The 22591-nt window shown below is 42.4% G+C and overlaps 1 protein-coding gene across 3 annotated transcripts in view; it reads right to left on the bottom strand.

Moving 5' to 3' along the window:
• The window catches only part of Zzef1 (zinc finger, ZZ-type with EF hand domain 1), a 130971-nt gene extending 108466 nt beyond the window's left edge, over window positions 1-22505 (bottom strand). For 2 of the 3 annotated variants that reach the window (XM_006532601.4, XM_006532602.4), the window contains exons 1-2: window positions 22005-22505; window positions 580-724 (exon numbers count right to left, since the gene is read on the bottom strand). In XM_006532601.4, coding sequence (XP_006532664.1) covers window positions 580-724; window positions 22005-22358 — 499 coding nt within the window. In that variant the 5' untranslated portion in view covers window positions 22359-22505. The remainder of the gene's footprint in view (window positions 1-579; window positions 725-22004) is intronic. The other variant, NM_001045536.2, reaches the window with a different exon arrangement.
• Between the last annotated feature and the right edge of the window lie 86 nt (window positions 22506-22591).

Raw genomic sequence — 22591 nt, 5'->3', positions numbered from 1 at the left:
AATTACAAAAGTTTCAAAGTAAAAGATTTAGAAAATAACAATAAAATGTTTGCCACATGCCAAAAATAAAATGTGAGGACACAGCAAAAATAAGAGAAGATCACTATCCTAAAGGCGCTTACAGTATTAAAATGAATTAATTACAAAAATATTAAGTTGCCAAAGAAAAAAGAAAAAAAAACAGAAAAAAGAAAGTAAAGAAGAGCACTGCAGACAGGGGCAGGATGCTATTTGAACATGCAGCACGGGCCAGGAATGCTTCTGAAGGGAGCAAATCCCTTGACCAAGGGGCGGAAAAGCAGAAAACTGCCCAGCCACCGCTGCTGAGGAATGAAAGTGATGATTTCACTGATTTCGTTCAGATCATGTGTCTAACGAATGCTTTGGGGGAATTCACAGTGCCACAGCTGGGTCAATCTGCAGCACAACGAAGTTTATTTTTGTTCTAAGCTTTGTGCAGTATTTGTGCCATAACCAACAAGGCTTATCCTAGATGCCATTTCTGCTACATTTACTAACTGAAAACACTATGGTTCTAGGAGAACGTCTTGAGCCTTCAGAGTTCATGTGAGCACCTACCTGGAACAAGAGAGCAGGCTTGCAGTTGTCTGATGACATGGCTCAGCTCCCCCTGAAGATTGGCTCCACTGGAGTTCTTGAGGGCCTCCAGCATATTCTCAGCATCAACTGTCCCATCTCCCTCAGCATCAAACTGGGCAAAGGCCTACAATGTAAGAGACATATATATGAACACATATGTATTTCATCCAAAGAACAAATAGATTCAAAATAGTAGATCTTTGTGTTTTATGAGACATATGTGTGCACCAATTTTATAGTCTCATTTCTCCTCCAAAGTAATAATTCTTTCACATCTCCAAATAATTTCAGAAGAAAGCATCCATTGTAAAATTTTCCAATAGTTGTAAATTGCTGTGATCTGAATAGAAAATGTCCCCTAGGGGACTGGAGAGATGGCTCAGCAGTTAAGAGCAGTGACTGAGCCGAGCGTGGTAGAGCACGCCTTTAATCCCAGCACTTGGGAAGCAGAGGCAGGCAGATTTCTGAGTTCGAGGCCAGCCTGGTCTACAAAGTGAGTTCCAGGACAGCCAGGGCTACACAGAGAAACCCTGTTTCGAAAAACCAAAAACCAAAAAAAAAAAAAAAGAGGTCTTGAGTTCAATCCCCAGCAACCACATGGTGGCTCACAACCATCTGTAATGGGATCTGATGCCCTCTTCTGGTGTGTCTGAAGACAGTAACAGTGTACTCATATAAATACAAATGAATGAATGAATGAATGAAAGAAAGAAAGAAAGAAAGAAAGAAAGAAAGAGTGAGTCCCCTATAGGCCCATGTGTTTGAACACTTAGTCCATGGCTGGTGGTACTGTTTTGGAAGGTTATGGAAATGTCAGGAAGTAAATTCTGGCTGGTAAATGTGGCTCACTGTGTATGGGCCTTGAGCCTTTGCAGCCTGACCTCACTTTCTGTCAATTTTCTACTTCCAGATTGTAGACTTAACAAGACCTCATGTGTTTACTGACAGGTGTTCTGGTCAGGACGGACTACAGTCTTTCTCAGATTCAGTCAAAACAAACCCTTCCTCCTTTAAGTCCTTTCTTAAATTTGGTCACAGCAACAAGAGATGTATAGTACAGAAAATGTCAAACACAAAGTGAAACTTTGAAAGAACTGGGTACAAAAGTCTGGGCCTTCTCAACACCTCAAACACAAAGCATTACTTTGGTCTACTGCTTCAGTATTTTTAACCATTGTGGACCTCACCCCTTGCCCACACTAGGCTATTTAGGAGACCTGGTTCAGCATGGGACTCAGTTTGAATACTAGTCGTCCCTAATAGCTATGTGTACGTGGGTTGTTTGATCTGAAATATAAGCCAGTTCTCACATTCACAAGCTGCTGCCTGGACAAGGTACACAGGAATAAAGTCCTTTACAATTACAGCATCTAGCAGAACAATGTTCATTTTCTAATGTATAAACCTCTGCTTCCCTGTCCCATTCTACAAGCCTGTCCTCACAGAACTGTGCTTTCTCCCAGTCTCAGTCCCTGTGCCCTGGTTTCAGTCCTGTTGCTGATACAGACACTCACATACCTCCTCCCCACCAGAATCTTCGCTTCCTCAAAATGTTGGCCTCCTTTCCTTACTCCTCTGCTCCATGATCAGGAAAATAACCCAACAAGGTTCCATGATGGACACAATGCCCATTTCCATCCCATCACGAATGTCTGGACAGTAGAGTATTCAAAAGGAACAGATACAGATTCTCACATTTGTAACCAGAAACTTTAGGCATGAATGTAGGATGAGACAGAATTTAGAAATAATGTAACAAGGACAAATCCATAGCGTTAGTTTTGCTCTAATCAGTCTGACAAGATTATCCAAAAAGTGAATAGGATCAAAGATTACACTAGTCAAAGTACAATGTACAAGAGGAAGGATATGTCCCACACCATGTGGAGAACAGGATTTTGTGTGGTATGTGTGTTGGGAGAACTGTCTAGAGATTACACTTGGGACCTTGCTCACACCAGGCAATCGCTTCACCACTGCACACATCTGCAGATCACTGGGAGTGTCTTAGTAGAAGTTACTATTGCTGTGATGAAACACTATGACCTAGTTGGGGAGGAAAGGATTTATTTGGCATACGCTTCCACATCATATTCTATCACTGAAGGAAGTCAGAGCAGAAATCAAACAGGGCTGGAACCTGGAGGCAGAAGTTGATGCAGAGGCCATGGAGAGGTGCTGCTTACTAGCTAGCTCTGAGCCATTACATGGTTTGCTCAGGCTACTCTCTTATAGAACCCAGGACCACCAGCCCAGGAATGGCCCCATCTACAATGGGCTGGACCCTCCTACATCAATCACTAATTAAGAAAATGCCCAACAGGTTTGCCTACAGTCCAATCTTACAAAGGTATTTTTTCTCAATTGAGTGTCAAGTTGACATAAAACTAGCCAGCACAAAAGACCCCTTGTCAACTTGACAGACACATCACAGCTAAGCTACAACTTTTCCTTTCTTGTTCATCCCCAAGATTCCACATTGATATTAATATCACAATATTAAAAAATTGTACAAACTTTAGAAGCCCCATAGCCCCAAATTCAAACAGTTTTAAAAGTTTAGTTATTTAAAAAAAAAAAAGTAACAGAAAATCTCTTTTTTAAAACCCAAAGTCTCTCAAAAGCAGAGGATGGAGTCCTGGCTTGTGAAATTCTAGAGGGACATTTAGGAGTCACTCAAAGCCTCTATCAGACCATTGCAGATTTTGAGTTAAGAATTTCTGGACCAGGCAGTGGTGGCTCAGGCCTTTAATCCCAGATCTCAGGAGGCAGAGGCAGGTTAGCTGGGGCTGTGAGTAACAAGATACCAGAACCACTAAAATGAAGCCTTTGTTTTGGTGGAGTAATGGATTCTGGTCAGCCAGAGGTGAGAAATTAGCAGTGATTAAGAGACCAGTATCGCTCTTAAGATCTCACCTCTCTTATTCTCATCTCTAGCTCTCCTTTCCCCCTCTCTTCTCCCCTCTCTCCATGTGGCCATGGCCAGCCTCTCTCTTTCTATCTTCTCTTTCTCTCTGCCTTTCTACAATAAAGCTCTAAAAACAAAAGCAAAAACAAAAAAAAAACAGGGGGGGGGGCTGGAGAGATGGCTCAGCGGTAAAGAGCACTGACTGCTCTTCCAAAGGTCCTGAGTTTAAATCCCAGCAACCACATGGTGGCTCACAACCATCTGTAATGGGATCTGATGCCCTCTTCTGGAGTGTCTGAGCACAGCTACAGTGTGCTTACAATAAATAAATAAATCTTAAAAAAAGAAAAAAAAGAAAAAAAGAAAAAAAGAAAGAAAGAAGAGAAAAGAAGAGAAGAGAAGAGAAGAGAAAAGAAAAGAAAAGAAAAGAAAAGAAAAGAAAAGAAAAGAAGAGAAAAGAAAAGAAGAGAAAAGAAAAGAAGGACCAGTATCATTTAGGTGAAATCTTTTTTGTTGTTTGATTTTGTTGGTTTGCTTCTAAGTTGAAAGACAGTAGTATTAAGGGTTTTTTTTTTTTTTCTTCTTCACATTTTTGAGTCCTTATATTTTAGAATTGTACAACAAGGGGCTGGAGAGATAGTTCAGTGGTTAATAACACCAATTGTTCTTGCAGAGAACCTGGGTTCTGTTCCCAGCACCTGCATGGTGGTGGCTCACAACTATCTTTAACTCTGGTTCTAGAGGATACGATGCCCTCTTCTGGCCTCCTCAGGCACTGCATGCATATGGTACATGTAGGCAAACTATCCATACACACAAAAGAACAAATAAATCTTTTTAAAATGCACAATGACAGAGATAAAATGTTACGCTTTGCTTTTAAATAATTTGGACAAGAGAAAATTGGTGGTGTTTTTAACAAATAAAATTTGCCTCAAATTGGTAATTGTTGAAACTGGCTAAGGAATGTGGGAATCAGCTACTACTGTCTCCATTTTCCTGTGTTTGAAAGTTCCCTTTTTTGTTTGTTTGTTTGTTTGTTTTTCAAGACAGGGTTTCTCTGTGTAGCCCTGGCTGTCCTGGAACTCACTTTGTAGACCAGGCTGGCCTCGAACTCAGAAATCCACCTGCCTCTGCCTCCCAAGTGCTGGGATTAAAGGCGTGCGCCACCATGCCTAGCTAAGTTCCCATTTTTAAGAAGGCGTTCTTCCAACTTGGCAGAGAGTTGAAGAGTACAGACTGGAAGATGGCAGGCAGCTAGAAGTGAGAATGCCACCTTGCAGTGGGAGGCTGGTGTCTCCTTGCTAAGTGGTTAAGGACAACCTTCTCCAGAGTTCTCACAATGCTAGCAGCCAGCTTCATATCCTTCCAGAAAGAGACAGAAGAGTCTTCCCTGGGGAAGCTGACAGGCCTAAGAGAACAGGTGACACGGAATCACCCCATCAAAGTGTCTGGCCAACATATCTTATAGTCAGGCTCATAGACCATAGCCAGGCACACAGAGCAGTCAGGCTGTAAACCAGCCCACCCCACCACATCCCCTCACACAGTCTTACTCAGGCTGACTTTGAACCAACCCTGAAGCACAGGCAGACCTTTTACCTGTGATCCTGCTTCAGCCTCCTGAACAGCAGCCCAGCTCTAGTCCCTTATTCTTCTATTGTTGTTTTTGTTTTATTTTGAGACAGTCTCTCACACTATGGCTAACCTGAAAGCTTGCTCATGCTAGTCTCAAACACATAATGAGTGTCTTGCCTCTATATCCTGAATATTGGGTCTAGTCCCTCATTCTCTGGTGAGTGGATAGCTTAGAAGCACTAGACAGCTGAGAAAATCCTACTATAAAATACAGAAAAGAAAGATTATATAGGAGAAGAAAACTTCAAAAGAGTGATTAATTCTTCACAGAGGCACTTAAAGGTATTTTAGCCCTAACTTTACTGAAGTGTATATTTCATTTCCCATAAAATTCAACCCACTATGAAATGAACAGTTCAGTGGGTGTCAATATAATCAGTGTTGTGAAACCACCACTCAGCAACTTTCAACCTATAACAGGGAACTGTTGCTAAAAGCAGGAGACTACAGTCCTGCACTCAGAAGGCTACAGCAGGAGACTCTGGAGTTCAAGCTCAGCCCCTGAGTTATATATTGAGTTCCAGACTGTCTGTTATATATTGAGTTTCAGACTGTCTTGAGAATCTCATCTGCACATATAATCTCAGCCCTTGGGATACTGAGGCAGGAGAACTGTTATGGGTTTGAGGCCAGACTGGGGCTAAACATCAAGTACCAGGCCACTCAGGGGTATACTATACAGCAAGAGCCTGTCTCAAAAAAACTAAGAAACTCTCATTAGAAAAGTTGAAAGGCAGCTGGAGAGATGGCTTAGTGGTTAAGAGCACTGACTGCTCTTCTGGAGGTCCTGAGTTCAAATTCCAGCAACCACATGGTGGCTCACAACCATCCGTAATGAGATCTGATGCCCTCTTCTGAGCTGTGTATAGACAGTTATATTGTACTTACATATAATAAATAAATAAAATTTAAGAAGGAAGGAAGGGAGGAAGAAAGGAAGGAAGAGAGAAAAGAAAAGTTGAAAGACAAAGTTTACTAAAGGGACCAGAAAGAAAAGCAAAAAGAGGAATGATAGAAACTAGAAAAGAAAAAGGAAACCAAGCAGACTCACTTAGAGGTCAACTTCCAAACAACTGAGTTCCAGAGAGATGTGATGGACACAGAATGCAGAAGGGGAAATCACAATCATATAGAAATTTGGATATTTAAAGGCAGAATGACCTACATAATGACCAGTAGAACAATGTAAGGACAATTCCTAACAGCAGTCAGGCACCGTGGCACAAAGTGAAACCCCATCACTCAGCTGCACTGCTGTTCAGGAGGCAGAGGCAGAGGCTTCCAAGTTTAAGGCTAGCCTGTGCTATAACGTAAGACTCTGCCTCAGAAAAGAGAAAAAAAAAATCCCTTATAGTGAGGGAAACAGAAGTTCTTATTTCTAGGAGGAAGAAAAACTTTCCTGGAAAAAAGGTCATTCTTGAATCAGAACGTGAACAATCAGTGGACACAGTGAGGACAGAGGCAGTGGGAAAGGTAGCTCTGGCATCCTTTGGAGGGGCCTTTCTAACCCAGAAATCAACACTCTGTGAGAGCAGAATAAAGATATTCTTATACATACACAGCTCAAAAAGAAAAGAAAAAAAAAAGAAAAAGTTCCCTTTTCAGAAAGCGCCTCAGGATGTGGAGTCTGAGGCACCAGCATAGCAGTTTGGAAGAAAACAAACCCATCTTACAGCAGATCAGAAGGCTCAGGGAGACTATTCCTTTAAGAAGACAAAGTGAAGCTGGGGAGTGGTGGCTCACGCCTTTAATCCCAGCATTTGGGAGGCAGAGGCAGGCGGATTTCTGAGTTCGAGGCCAGCCTGGTCTACAGAGTGAGTTCCAGGACAGCCAGGGCTACAACAGAGAAACCCTGTCTCGAAAAACCAAAAAAGAAAAAGGAGGAGAAGGAGGAAGAGGAGGAGGAGGAGACGACTACAAAGTGAGCAGGGAGTGGAGGCAGAAGAGTTCAAAGCCAGCCACAGTTACATGAGTTACATGGTTAAGATTCTGTCTAAAAATAATTAACTAATCTTTTAGACATCAAGAAAGCTGGGCTGGAGACGTGGCTCAGTGCTCTTCCAGAGGATCTGAGTTTGGTTCCCAGTATCCACCTAGATGGCCCCCAAGCATTAGTAACTCCAGATCCAGGGGATCCAACACCCTTTTCTAGCCTGTGAAGGCTGCTTCACATGCATGATATATAGCCACAAAAAAGCACATAAATAAATGTTTTAAAAATTTAAGAAGGTAGGCTAGGTATGGTGAAAAATGCTTTTAGTCCCAGCACTTGGGAAGCAGAGATTTTCTAAGTTTGAGGCCAGCCTGGATGGAATACACAATAAGTTTCAGGCCAGCCAAAGCTTCATAGTTAGACCTTTTCTTAAAAATAAAAGAAGCTGCTGATAGAATATCCATGTGCCATGTGTCAGAATATGTTGGCCATTTTTGTTTGATGACTTTTTGACAAGTTACAGAGAATCTATAGCTTAACTAATGATAAAAGACCTTAAAAACAAAGACAACAAAAGTCCCAGAGGCTGCATCTGGGGCACAATGACACAGTGCTTTTGTAGAAGGCTGAAGGTTTGATTGATGTGGAAGGCCAGGGTTTGATCCCTCACACAGCAAGTCTTTTTTGTTTTTTGTTTTTTCTTTTAAGTACCAATTCAATTATTAATTCCAAAGAAACTAAAATGATTTTTCAGCAATGGGAAGTCATAGTGGGATACTATAGAAATCAGCTACAGGAAAAACAACTTACCTAATCTTTGATATGAAAACATCAAATAGTGATTTAAACAAACCTAATACCAACCTAAGAGAACAGCAGGTGAGCAGGTGTGGTCAGGAAGAGAAAAGGTTCATCTCGTTTGTGATGGGTAAAACCATTACTGAAAACCTTAAAGAAGTGGGCCTGGAGCGATGCTTCATTGGTTAAGCATGCCTGCTCTTCTAGAGGATCCAGGTTTGATTGGCAGCCCCCACATGCTGATTCATAACTATCTCTAACCCCAGTTTCAGGCATTCCAGTACTTCTTCTGACTTTCTTGGGCTCTTGTACACACATAGTGCACGGACATATACTCACACATATAATACACATAAAGTAAAATTTTTCTTTTTTTTGGTTTTTCGAGACAGGGTTTCTCTGTATAGCTCTGGCTGTCCTGGAACTCACTTTGTAGACCAGGCTAAGTACATAGCTTTTAAAATTTCAGAGATATTATATAAGCATGTTACTTGGTTGATAATACCACGATGAATACCCAAGAAATAGCCAAATTGTTGAAAAACAACTGTTCGGGGGAAGTAGAACGTTTTAGGGAAGGAGAACGGGGCGCTGGTTTTAATTCTGGTGGGCTCTATACTCTGCACATGTATAACTAATAAAAATAGCCCTTTCAATTTTTTGGGGGGGGGGCGATAGGGTCTCACTATATAGTCTCGGTTGGCCTGTAATTCACTATGTAGATTACTGGCCTCTGCCTCCTGAATGATGGGATGAAAGATGTGCGGCACCACTCCCAACTAAAGACAAAAAGTGAAAGTACCTATTTAAGTATGGAATGGATGAGTAACTTTTTAATTTTTAAGAAAATATATTATGTGTATGTACAGTTTGTTCAGATGTGCATGTGCCAAGTCACATATGGAGGTCAGAGGCCAGTTTAAGGAGTTGGTTTTCTCTTAGCACAGGTCTTTGGCTCAGACTCAGGTTGTCAGGCGTCAGCAGCAAACATTTCTACCCACAAGCCCTCTTCCCAGCACTTCAAACCTGACCCCCACAATCTTTTTTTCTCTTTTAAGACAGAATCAGCCAGGCGGTGGTGGCGCACGTCTTTAATCCCAGCACTTGGGAGGCAGAGGCAGGCGGATTTCTGAGTTCCAGGCCAGCTTGGTCTACAAAGTGAGTTCCAGGACAGCCAGGGCCACACAGAGAAACCCTGTCTCGAAACCTGCCCCCCCCCCAAAAAAAAAAGACAGAGTCATACTATGTAGCCCTGGCTAGCCTGGAACTCTCTATGTAGAGCAGGCTGGCTTCATATTCAGAGATTCATCAGATGAATGCTGGGATTAAAGGCTTGCATGACTGCAACCTGTTTTGAAGACCCTTTTAAAAATCCAGTCAGGACATCAACTTTAAAATTTTGTCTGATACATGCATATGTGTTTTAATTTGGATATGGTCAAGATGAGAAAGAACTACTTTTAAGGTATGTTTTTATTCTTGTATTAGCTTCTTAGTCAGCATAATGAAGTCATGGGTTTCATGTATATTCTCAATACTTTGCTCATATTCATCCCTCCACACCCCCTTCACTGTTCCCTCTCTCCTTCCAAACAGTCCCCGAATTCTGTTTTCATGCCATATAAAATATATCTTTTGAAAGTTTAACAAACAGGTTCGTACATAAAATCCTGATAACAAATGAAAATCTCCAAACCACGTAGAAAAGGATATGCAGACCCCTTTTAAAAAGCAATGTAATGTTTCCTCTTGTTTGGGTAATATTTTATACACAAACTGGAGACACCAACTATTAATGAGATGGTTTGAACAATTAAATAAATTTGAATATGAAATGGGTATATAATTAAATAGATATGGAAAGCTGAAGATTATTAACTAAAAAAAAAAAAATTAAGTGGCAAGATGGCTCAGGAGATGAAGGTATTTGCTGCCAATTCTGATGAGCTGAGTTCAGTCTCTAGGTCCCATATCATAGAAGGAAGGAACCAAGTCTCACAAGCTGTCTACTCACCTCCACATAAACGCCAGTACCTCCCACATGCACACGTAAAAAATGAAATAAAAACGTATTTAAATAAAGTAGATTACAAAAAAATTGTTTGAAGAAAAGGTATCTGTGTGTTTTCCATATTAGTAAGCAAATACTTATATATATGTGTTTAAAAGACCAGAAAAAATTTATATGTTAATAGTAGTAATAGATTTTATAATTTCCAAATTTCACTTATCTGCATTTCCAGTCTTGTGTAATCCACATACAGTGCCTTTGTGAAAATAAAGGAGAACATTTAAAAACTGAGAAACTTTGAGGGCTGGAGGTATAACTCATTTTCTCAGCATGAGAATGCTTGCATGAGGCCCTGCATTCCATTGGTCACTTTACAAAGCCTATCCCAAATATGTGTGTGTGTGTGTGTGTGTGTGTGTGTGTGTGTGTATCCCTGAGAGTCCTGGAACTCGCTCTGTAGATCCTGATTTCTGGAGTTAAAAGTGTGTGCCACCACCAGCAAGCTGCTTTCTAGCTTTCTGATATTATGGCATACTAAGAAAATGATACTCGTATGAGTCAAAGGTCCAAGGTCCACGGTTATCATAGCAATAACACATTCAGCTGGGAATAATATATGGGTTGGGAAACTTAAGTAATGGTTGAGGACTTGCTAAATCAAGGCATTGTGAAAAGATTTTATATGTATATTATTAATTCTCATAACAGTAATCGTACTCTTATCATTACTCACTCTAGAGCCCTACAGAGAGGCCAGGAAACTTATCCACAGTCACTCATCAGCCAATGAATCAACTCCATTCTCCCTCCTTTCATCAAGAAAGCCCTGGGGTTCCTTGCAGTCTTCAGGCCAGATGCTTAAATGTCTCTTAGCTCCATTCCTGTCCTCCATCCCTGTCGTGCTGCCCAGGCTAAGGCTATCAGCCTTGCAAGTTAGCCTTACACTCTAAACCCTAAAGTAGTAGCTGAGTCCCATTCCCACCAGTGCTTACACTTTGGGTGCTGCTGGCACCCACTGTTGCACAACCACCACTTCACACATAATTCCTACCACACAGCGCCAGTAAAAGACCAACCCAAGCAAAACTAGAAATAGTGACACTTGTTATTTTTAGCAATTCTATTCATCTGTCAATGGTTAACGAATACAATAAAAAAATTTATGCAAAACATAAAGACATTTGGGCTGAGAAAAAAATCACAACAGCTTTGTTAACAGCATCTTCAAATTAATACTTAATTTCCTAACACCCAGAAGTTGTTCTTTAAAAAACTGTTCACATTCCTTAGCGTCCGCCATGCCATATAGGACTGTATCATCTGATCTGCACATACTCATTCAGTGCTGTATCATAAGCAGCCATTATACACATACTGATCCTGTGCTTGGAGCTGTGCATATAAAGAGGAACAGGCTGGGACTTGACCTCCAAACCCTTCATAGCCTAAAAGACATATTTACAAACTAATACCAGCAATGTCATAGATGTGACCGTTAACCGAGAAAAGTGACAGCATTAACTGCTATAATAGCTCATATATACAGAGCCTTTGCTACACACCAGGAAGAGTTCTGAGCACTTCACACCAACCTATTCATCTTGCCACAGTAACCCTACAGGCTTGGCTATCTTCTCAGTAATGAGAAACAAAGACAGTATTTTGTTCAAGGCCACATAATTAGTATTGGTAAGTAATGGCTGAGATTTGAATTCTGGTCTATGTGATTCTGGATCCCCTCACTACCAACCACTATACCATGAGCCAACCAACACTGCAGGGATTAGAAACCCAGGAGGGGAGTGGGCATTAAAGGAAAGTAACTCTAGTATGAGCTTTAATGCATAACTGGGAAGTTGGAAAGCCTATAAATACATGCAAGCTATCCCAGAGAGAAATACATGCAGGCTGTCCCAGATAGAAGAGACAGAATGTGGGTACAGAAAGAGTGCACAGCAGATTGTATGGCAACCTGCCTGGTGTGATGGGGGAGGAAAGTGGCAGTAAATGAAGAGATAGACAAAGGTCAGAATAAACAAATGAGAGCTGCTGAGAAGCTGAAGTATTATTGTAAGGGCACATGAGGCCACTACCGAGTTATTAAGGTCAGAGAGGGCTGGCCATCCTAGGTCCACAGGAACTCTCAAATTGAACACAAAGCTTTTAAGGCATGTGCCTGGGGTTTGTAGTTCCGGAAGAGCACTTGCCTTGTATTAGGTGTGAGGTTCAATCCCCAGGATGGGAAAGAGGAGGCATATGACACATGACATCAGAACCCTTCTCCAGCATCTCTAAAGATGTCTCTTTTCTATACTGTCCTCTGAGTCACTCTCTTTTCTACAGTGAATAGAAATTTCCTGGCATAAGTTACCCCTTGGGGAGACTATTCAGAACACACCTGCTCCTTTTGTCTCCCTGGAAATCCGAGGGAACAGGGATCAGGTCTTCTAAATCCCATGTCTCCCTCCATTCAGCTAGTTCTCTATTTGGGATGGCCTTAGTCTCATTCCCATTCTGGTTGTCCCCTTTGATATCCCTGTAGTTTGCCAGTGAAACTCATAGTATCATTTATCAAGTTTTATTTGCTGATCGACCAAACAGAAACATTTAATTATTCTAAGAGACTAGGAATACATATATTTGATCTAGACATTTCATGAAATAATATAATGTCTTCTTTCATCAGATAGATGTATTATGAGATTTCTCTATTCCATTCTATTCTGCTTCTCTTTTGTGTTTTTGTTTGTTTTTTTTTTTCGAGACAGGGTTTCTCTGTATAGCCCTGGCTGTCCTGGAACTCACTTTGTAGACCAGGCTGGCCTTGAACTCAGAGAGCTGCCTGCCTCTGCCTCCCAAGTGCTGGGATTAAAGGCGTGCGCACCATGCCTGGCTTCTGCTTCTCTTTTAAACAAACAGATTAGACTATGTGTAGATTTCTAATATACTGAAGGGACAATTGCCTTGCCCAAACATTGTCTTGGAAAGAAGTCCCCAAAACTCAATATTCTAGTCCATATTCCAAAATATGGCAAGTCCCACCTGCTGCATCCTTGCAAGGCCACAGGAATGGCCTAACTGGGGGTAGTGAGGGAATTAGGAAAAGAAACATAGACATACAGAGGCACATACGTGTGCGTCCTTTCCCCACTCCCTACCCTGCCACAGGATCGGGTGGACTGGGCTCTCTGATGTCTCCAACAGATGTGCTCCACTGCAGCAACAGAAGGTCTCAATGGAAGTATTGTACAAAGCTGAACAAGGAAGTAGGGTTACTACTTACAGATAAGCAAAAGGCAGGGTTTATGGTATAGAGCTGGATCAAGATGACAGGTTTAGATCATCTCAGTAGGAGCAGTCTTTGTAGGGGAGCAGTCTTCAGGCCTTTAACAATGGGGGGAGGGGCAGCTCTGGTGCATATTTTCTACACATACGCTATCAGCATCCACACATAGGTCAGAGGAAGGCTTTGCCATCCCTCTGAGCCTTACAGGGGCTGGGGGGACCCTGCCATTTTCCCATGGTTCTAAGGCTGAGATCCTTGACATGACTATGTCAATAGCATACATTCACCCAGGACTTGACTCATTCAGGACTTCTTACATCTACCCTTTGCATCTCTAATGAATAAATGAGGCCAAAACTCATCTCCACAAAGATGGCAATCTGGCTTGCCATACCTTCTCTTCCTGACTCAAGCCTGTCTGTTTGCTTGTTTGTTTGTTTTGAGACCACTGCCTCATTATATAGCCCTTGCTGTCCTGAAACTATATAGACCAAGCTAGCCTCAGACTTATAGAGATCCACCTGCCTCTACCTCTCAAGTACTGAGATTAAATCCTGGGAAATCCTCTTGAATTGTCTTTTTATGATTTATTTTATGTGCATGAGGCTTTTGCTTGCATGTATGTAAGTGCACTGTGTATGTCTGGTGCCTGAGAGAGGCTAGAAGAGGGTACCAGATACCATGGAATGAGAGTTATGCATAGCAGTGAGCTGCCAAGTATTCTGGGAACTGAATCCAGGTTCTCTACAAGAGCAGTAAACACTCTTAAACACTAAGCAATCTCTCCAGCCCTGAATTATTATTAATTTTTCCTGAGAATTGAACTCATGGCTCTCATTCATGTATGGCAAGTACTTTACCAATTAAACTATCTCCCTGGTCCCCTGAGGCCTCTTTTCTAACATTCCTACTATGCGCTTGCATTCACAAGGTAACCATTCACAGTATAGTATGCAAGGGCAGGACACTCTGATGGCTTCATGTAGGAGACAAGAAGTAGAATCAAGAGATCATAAGTACGGCAGGATCAAAGCCATGTGTGGTGTCACATGCCTATAATCCCTACACCCTGAAGGCTGAGTCAGTAGGATTATAAATTCAAGGCTAGCTAGGCTACATAGTAAGACCTGGTCTCAAGCAAACAAACAAAACAATAACAACAAAAGCTATAACAGAAGCAGACTAAGAAGGGAAACCTGATTTGCATGTTTAACCTTATCCATTCTTGTTTGAACTCCTTAACTGATATTGCAAGGCTAGAGATACAGTGGTACAGTGCTTGCCTAGCATGTCCTTAGTTTAAGCTCCAGTACTGCAAACCAAACAACAACAAACACTACATCATACAAACTGATGTTGAAATAATCAGAGACCACAGCTGTGGCTTTAGACCAGCAGACAGCACTGCACTGACTTAAATGTAAAGGCTGCATCCTGTCTAGCAGGCACAAGGCACACAAAGGAATCTGAGCTGACTCAGTGCAACCTCTCTTCTCTTCTTCCATGTCATCCTCCGCAGATAACCTCTGTAGGGCATTTAAAAGTCTGGGTCGAGTCTCAGGTCTGCCAGTGGTTGACTGGGCAGGTTAGCTACCCACTCTAGGACTCAGTTTGCACATCTGTAGGAGTCTCACATTTCTTGCTATTGCACAGCTGCTGGAAAAAACCACCCACATGAAAAATAACATAACACATTACCTCCCTGAGCATTTAGCACTCCGGGTACTCTTCTTCCAGGCACTTTACAGGAAAAACTCAATCACATAAGGCAGATACCATTATTCTGTTTCTTTAACCAGTGAGGAAGTTGAGTCAGAGTGGTCAAGTGAGGTGATAAAGATCACCTGGCAAGATAACAGGCATGGTGGCATACATCTTTAATCCCAGCACTTGGGAAGCAGAAGGCAGACCTCATAAATTTAGAGGCTGGCGTGGTCAATCTACTGCATTTCAGGCTACCCAGAGCTACCCAGAGGGTCTGTCTCACAAGTTTAATTAACTAGAATAAAATAAAAACCACCTGCCTTGAGAACAGTGACCCTTGGCTTTGCCTAGAAGCTGGCAGGCTCCAAGCTCAGTTCCTGCTCAGCCTAAAGAAGAAAGTAGAAAGTGCTATCGCATAAAGCACAGTCCTGTTCCAGCAGCATTAACAGATGGACAGAGAGACTGTACTGAGAGCAAGCTCCTCCTTCCTCTCAATGCCCGTGTGTCAAAGCTCTCTCCACTCAATAGACTTGCGCATGCTGTGCCATACTGGAATATCTCTTTCTTCCTCTGCCAGGCAAATTCCTTTCACCTCTCATGTCTTGGGTTTAGTGACACATTCTCAAATTTCATACTACTCTTCAGTGTTGCTCTGTGGACTTGAAAGTGCAGGGCTTGGAACAGAGCATGTGAATCCTACTTCTGGAAGGCTTGGAGCTAACCAGAAGATGGTGCCAAGACAGGAAACCTGGAAGAGCTAGGCTAGCACAGGACAAAGCAGCTGTCTCCCCAAGCTAGGAGTACAGTGCCTTCCTAATGTTGCAACCCTTTAATACAGTTCATGTTGTGGTGATCCCCAACCATAAAATTATTTTTGTTGCTATTTCACATCTATAATTTTGCTACTTTTATGAATCATAATGTAAATATTTTTGGAGATAGAGGTTTGTCAAAGAACAGGTTGAGAACCACTGGCTTATGGCAGTGGGAAAAGGAAGTCAGGAAGGGAGACAGGCTGGTCTGTGGGCTCCAACCTGTTCAGAAGAGTATACATCTAGTTCCTGGGCAGTAGGGGGTTACAATGTTTGCAGCTGGCTACAATTTTATGGTGCATATACACATCTGGTGTAAGGGTGGATAAGTGCATGTATGTGATTCCTCCCACATAGTTCTCATGCTCAGAGCCGTTCTAAGACAGTCAACCAATGCTCTGCCATGATCATACCAAAGTGTGCATGACAACTTTTCTCCAGATTCTTCCTAACACAACCGTGACTGTTTTCAGTTTTCACATATTTAACTGCTTCTTCCAATACCAACAAATAGCTGGTTAATGAAAGGCCACAGGCCAAGTATGAAAAACAAAGTTGCTGTGTGAAGACTGTCTTACTCGGCTTTCTCAAGCACACCAGGGCCAGTTACCAGGCAATAGCTTTGTGCCAGAACCATGAACAGAGATGAATCAAAACAACCCTTCCAAAGGCAGGCATGGTAACTAGCACTCAAGTTACTTAGGCAGGAGGATTGTTTTGAGTTTGATATAGGCTTCAGACCATCTCAAAAACAAAGAAACAAAGCCAGACTGGCCCCTCACTCAGTTTCACAACATGACAAATTAATAAAAATGAGATCTAAGCCGGGCGTGGTGGCGCACGCCTTTAATCCCGGCACTCGGGAGGCAGAGGCAGGCGGATTTCTGAGTTCGAGGCCAGCCTGGTCTACAAAGTGAGCTCCAGTACAGCCAGGGCTATACAGAGAAACCCTGTCTCGAAAAACTAAAGAAAAAAAAAAAAAGAGATCTAGTCATCTTAAATTCTCACCTCAAGGTCATCTGTTACAGATGTTGGCACAAGCCTTTAATCCTTGCACTAAGGGAAGCACTTAGGGAAGGCAGAGGCAGGTGGATTTCTGAGTTCGAGGCCAGCTTGGTCTACAAAGTGAGTTCCAGGACAGCCAGGGCTATACAGAGAAACCCTGTCTCGAAAAAATAAAATAACAAAAACAAAAAAAAACAACCAATCAAACAAACAACAAACAAGTCATCTGCTATCTGCTATCAGCATATTATATTGAGCACTTTGTCCTGCCCTAAAACCTACATGACTTTCTAGAAGTATGCTTATGTTAAGAGCAAAAACTTCTAATCTCTGATGTCAAATAAGAATTTCATGTCTCTTTCTATCTCTCCCTCCCTCCCTTCCCCTCTCTTTTCTACATAGGCATCTATTAGATACTTCTTTCAAACAAACCCAAGAGGTTTTTTTGCCTGGACCACACCCAGTATGAAAAAAGGTGTGTTGAATTATTAGCTGATAATCTAGAAGACTTTGGTCTGTGGGCCAACTCTAAGGACATCTTTATGGCATCACCTAAAAGCACTAAGGTCACTGGAATGAAGTTAGACAGGTGGGTGGGCATGAACAGCAATGCAGATTAGAGGCCAAGGAACAGGTGAGCTGAACTTGGAGAGTGCTACATTATAAGGATGAACCATGCACAGCCATGACAACCTGTGCTGGTAAAGAGAAATAAAGGAAAATAGCTTGTCATCTTAATTGCTACTAAAAGACATTTTATTATTATTTTATAAATCCTTTAAACATATTAAATGTCCAATACATTTTCAAAATGCTGGTGTAAAACACAGAATTAAATACCTAAGTATACACAAGCATATACTTCAAGTATAAAACCAAGGTTGTTTTGAAAGCACAGGATCAAACACATGGCTAATATTAACTTTCTCTAATATAATTATGCCTCACTTATAGACAGGATACAAGGATAACCACCATGAAACTGTCACCACCCTGTTTTTAAGCTTTGGCTCTGATTTCACTTTGTGATAGAACTGCTTTCTTCAATTAGCCAGGGAGAGGGGTCACCAGACCTTGGTTATCAATTAGCCAGGGAAAGGGGTCACCAGATCTTGGTTATCAACCCAAATCACAACTACTCCCTCTCAAATCTGAAAATGGTATATAGACTTCAAGAAAAATGCTTTGTGTTTTTTTAAATCCTCCTGGAATTACAACAGACTGTCCTCCTATAGACTGATAGGACACTTAAGGACCTTATTCCTTATCCTTGAGACTGAAAAATCAAAGAACCAGATCCTTATGGGGAAAGGGAAATGAATGACTCTGAGTGAGAAGACCCACACTTGAGAGTTAGTGCTGAAACTCATTTTAATACCCCCCCTTTTGAGACAGGGGGGTTTGATTTGGATAATGACTTGGCTATGACATCTGTTACCCTACTGATGACTAGGGTTGACTCAGTTGAACTGGCTGGCCTTATGTGTGTCCCTCTTGAAGCTGTGCACTTGGTCAATAGTACCATTTTCTCCAATAGAGGAGGACTGTTCTTCAGGTAAGAGTATAGGAGTGACTGAAAACTCATGCACGAATCTCCAAACAAGCTTTCAAGGTAGGATTTCACTCTAACCCAGGCTGGCCTCAAAATCGCAGTAAACTACCTGTTTCAGTTCCCCAAGTGCAGGTATTGCAGGTATGAACTACCACCATGGCCAGCTCCAAAATGAATTTATCTTATGTGAGTCACTGAGCCATACTGAATTCTTAGTTTGGTCCTTACTTTCTGACTCAGTTTGGTGGCTGTTGTCACCCATTTGCCTCCCAGCCTCACAGAGTTGACTGGTCAGTCATCAGGTGCCACCTATTTGAAAATGTTATAAAGAGTGAGATAAAAGAATGGTAGGATTATGAAACTGACTTTTAAGCATACCCTTTGGGAGCTCAGAGCACACATACTCAGCCTGTGACACAGCTCTAGATTCTTACAGGGATTTTTACACAAACAAAATAGTAACATCCAATTATCTTATAAATTATCAGTTCTTGGTGTTGGGCTGAGAATTCTGTAATGTTAATTTCTGTCATATATGCGATATGATTATAACTTTCTTAAGAGGATATAACCAGCCCCATGTGGTAGGACAAACCTTTGATCCCAATACTTGGGAGGCAGAGGTAGTCAGATCTTTGTGAGTTAAAGGTCAGCGAGGTCTACACATCAAGTTCCAGGACAGCCAGGACTACAGAGAGGCCCTTTCTCAAAACAACAAAAACAATAGTAAAACTCCAATTTCCAAACTCCTTGCTAGGCTACTGGACTCAAATTCTTGGCCCCTCTCCTTCGGCCTCATCTATTCTCCCGAATTTATGACCTAGCCAACTAGTCTCATTTACTCTCTTCCTCAGTAATTAAATCTCAAATTTAGCTAACTATAAGGCCATGGAATGAAGCGCTCTCCCAGATTTTCTTACGGCTAAGTGCAGCCACTGGACTGACTAAGTCTGAGTCTGTGGGAGGTAAGCGCTACTGAGGAGAATGGTAAGGTCATGGCCTTCCTTTCCTCTTCTCTACTTGTTGGAAAGACGAAAGTGACGGAAGGAACAAACTGGGTCACTACATGAAAAGTACCTATGAGGTGCACAACACAATATGGATACAGCCAGGCTGGTGTGTAATTTTAAAATACCACACCAGTCTTGACTGCCTACCTGGATCTTTATATAAGAAAGCAGTTTCCTAGCAGGATGAAGTGGTGCACACCAGTCTCAGCATTCAAGAAATTGAAGCAGGAGCATCACAATGAGTTCAAAGCCACCTTGGCTTACACAGTGGGTTCTAGACCAGGGGTGGATATAATGAGACCTTGACTCAAAACCAAAGCGAAACAACACATTTTTGCTTAATCCGCCAATATAGAGAGCTGGAGGGTTGGCTCAGCAGTGAAGAGCACTGCTCTTCCAGAGGAACTAGGTTCAATTCCTGACACCCACAAGGCAGCTCATAGCCCTCCATAGTTCTAGTTCCAAGGGATCTAACACAGCCTCTGGCTTCACAGGCACTAGGCATGCACTGGTGCACACCCATACACATAAAATAAAATAAAATGAAATGAAAATAATCATTTAAACAACTGGTATATGAGGTTTTGTCTCTTTGGATTTTAAAAAAGAGAATTGTTATTTATTTATTTGTGTGTGTGTGTGTGTGTGTGTGAGTGTGTGTGTGTGTGTGTACTTGTGTGGAGATGCAGTTCGAGGCCAGAAATAGGTGTTAGATCCTCTGGAGCTGAAATTAAAGGCAGCGAGTGTTAGAAACTAAAGTCAGTCCTCTGAAAGAGTAGCAGGTGTTTTTTTGTTTTTTGTTTTTTCTGACCACACAGCATTACTAGATTCTCCATCTAGTAGACATCTGAAGATGTAATTCCTCTCCTCCTGAAAGCACTGCTCCCTCCTCCTACATGGTGTCTTCTTGCACTTTCAAATCTCCACTGAAATATTGTTGGAAACCCCTTGAGACCTTAGAAGAGGTTAAATAACTCCCTATATTCTTTATGCTTCCTCTTGGCTCACAGTCACTGTTAAATTAGAATCTAACTGTTCTACTATATCACTTACACCATAGAAGCTCCTATCTGCTTGTTGAACTGTCATCTGGAGGGCTGGTGTTGAATTAGTGAATAATGCCACAACCCTTGAGGGGTTTTTCTCAGGTGGCTCACTGGATTTCTTGGCCTTATATTACATGACCTCTACAAACCCCATAGATAATTCTGTTCCTGTCAAGACACTCTCACTGTGTAAAAGCTGTTTGTCTTCATTTGCCTCTAAACAAATCTAAGAAGTGTCACCTTCTTGATCAAGTCTGCACAGTTCTTTTTACCAAGGTTTCATATTCTCATAAAAGATGTGGGTACTATAATGAGCATATTATGAGTATTCTAGGTTTTTTTGAGTCAGAGACTTGCCTGCCTCAGTCTCTTAAGTTTTGAGAATCATGTATGTGTGCTTCCCAGGAATATCCTGGAAATTTTATTTTAATAAAGACCTTTTACTAACTGTGTGTGGTTATAATGTGAATGCATATATGTTTTAGACCTTTGAGACAGTCCTTCTCAAAGTGAGTCTAGCATAGGCTGTACTCAAACTATGTAGCTTATAATGGCCTTGAATTGATCCTCCTGCTATTGCCTTTCAAAGTCTGGTATTACAGTCTTGTATCACCGTATTTTTGAGAGTTAGAATGCACTAAAGCAGTTTTTACAGGGAAACTTACAAAATATATTATGTAGGCATTTTTATCATTTGCAGGCGACATTCTCGAAATATTTCAAGAGCCTCTGATTTAGAGGAAACAGAACTTTTAAATTATGTTACAAGTGACTGTGGGTTTCTTGCTTTACACACTAACCAATCAATGACTGACAATTTTACATGGCTTACTCATTAAAAACCTTTTGTCCTAACATTGTGGAATTAATAAGACTTCAGGGAGCAGGATAATAGGGACCTAAGGGAATGGGGTGGGAATCAAGAGGTTTGTGAGATACTCTCAACTTTGCTAGTGAAATGATTTATAGGCTAACTCTGGGTCAGTTTTTTCCAAACCATAAACCAAAATGTTCAGTAGAGATATGAGGAGAAATTTCATAAGTACAAGAAAACTAACGCTTCCCTATCAACTTTAGGTTTGATAAGGTTTCAAATGAGCCTGGAACAAGTTCTTCAATGATTTAAAATCCAGTGTATACTTGTTAAAAAAAAACAAACAAACAAAAAACAACCAACCAAACAAAACCTAGTATTTTATAGTCATGAACGGCTTGCAGAATGAGTCTTTTCAGTGTAATGTTACCCTCCTTCCACATTAGACTCAGATGGTTCTCTACAAGATTCCTGCACAGGCCAGTAAAACAGAATGGTTTTCATGGCCACTCCCTTGATCTTTGCACATCCTTTCTCGTAATTGTCTTACTCTGATAAGGTCCAGCAAGCAACTAAGCCTGTCAACTGCACAAATGTCTGCCTACCACATGCAGAGACTTTTTTTTGGCTTGCTCCTCTCTTCGGAACAAAGCTAATGTAGCCTGGACTTTCCACACCTCTAGTAAAGGCGAGAGACGTAGCAAAATTCCGTAGTGATGCACTCCGAAAGAGTTCGGACAACGCCATACTTCCATTCTAAGAACCCGAGGACCCTATGGCTTCCTGGCTGGCCTCCGCAAAGCAACCGCCCACCTCTTCAGGACCTTATTGGCGACCACCCTGCTCCCGCACCGCTGTCGCCAGCCAGCCAGCCAGCCAGCCCTGACCTCCTCGAACTGCTCGCCCGAACATCCAGCGCCGCGAGCCTCCAGCAACTCCCGGAACTGCTCCAGGGTGACGGACTCTTCACCGCGGCCCAGCCGCTCTTCCAGCCAGCGCAAGAGCGCGCCGTGGTGCCTCGACACCAGGGATTCGCAGGGAGGTGCGGGCCGCAACGCAGCCGCTGCCTCTCGCAGCCGAGCGGGTTCCAGGAGTGCAGCGGCGGAAGGCAGCACCGCGGCCGCAGGGCCGGGGCCGGGGGTCGTGCCAGAGTCGGCAGCCCAATCTTGATGTGGGCTCCAGCCCTCACCCCCTGCGGCCGCCGCTTCGTCTTCGCTGCTGTTACTCGGAGCGTTCCCCATGGGGTCTCCGTCTTGGGTGCTCGGAGGTGTCGCCGCCGCCGCCGCCTCCCAGCCACGACCTGTCAACCTCCGACAGCTCCTGGCGGGCGGGGACGGGGTGGAGACCACAGCGGCGGCAGTGACTTCCGGCTTCCTGGCTGTCGAGCGAGGCCTGATGTCGCAACGGAGCCGTCAAGCGGATTCCATTTGCTCACGACAGCTTAATGAAGCCCGGGAACCCACCCGTTAACGTA

Source organism: Mus musculus, chromosome 11 (genome assembly GCF_000001635.26).
Source record: "Mus musculus strain C57BL/6J chromosome 11, GRCm38.p6 C57BL/6J".
NCBI classification, from domain to species: Eukaryota; Metazoa; Chordata; class Mammalia; order Rodentia; family Muridae; genus Mus; species Mus musculus.
Note: the sequence above shows the minus strand (reverse complement) of the source record. Positions and strands in the feature narration are given on the sequence as shown.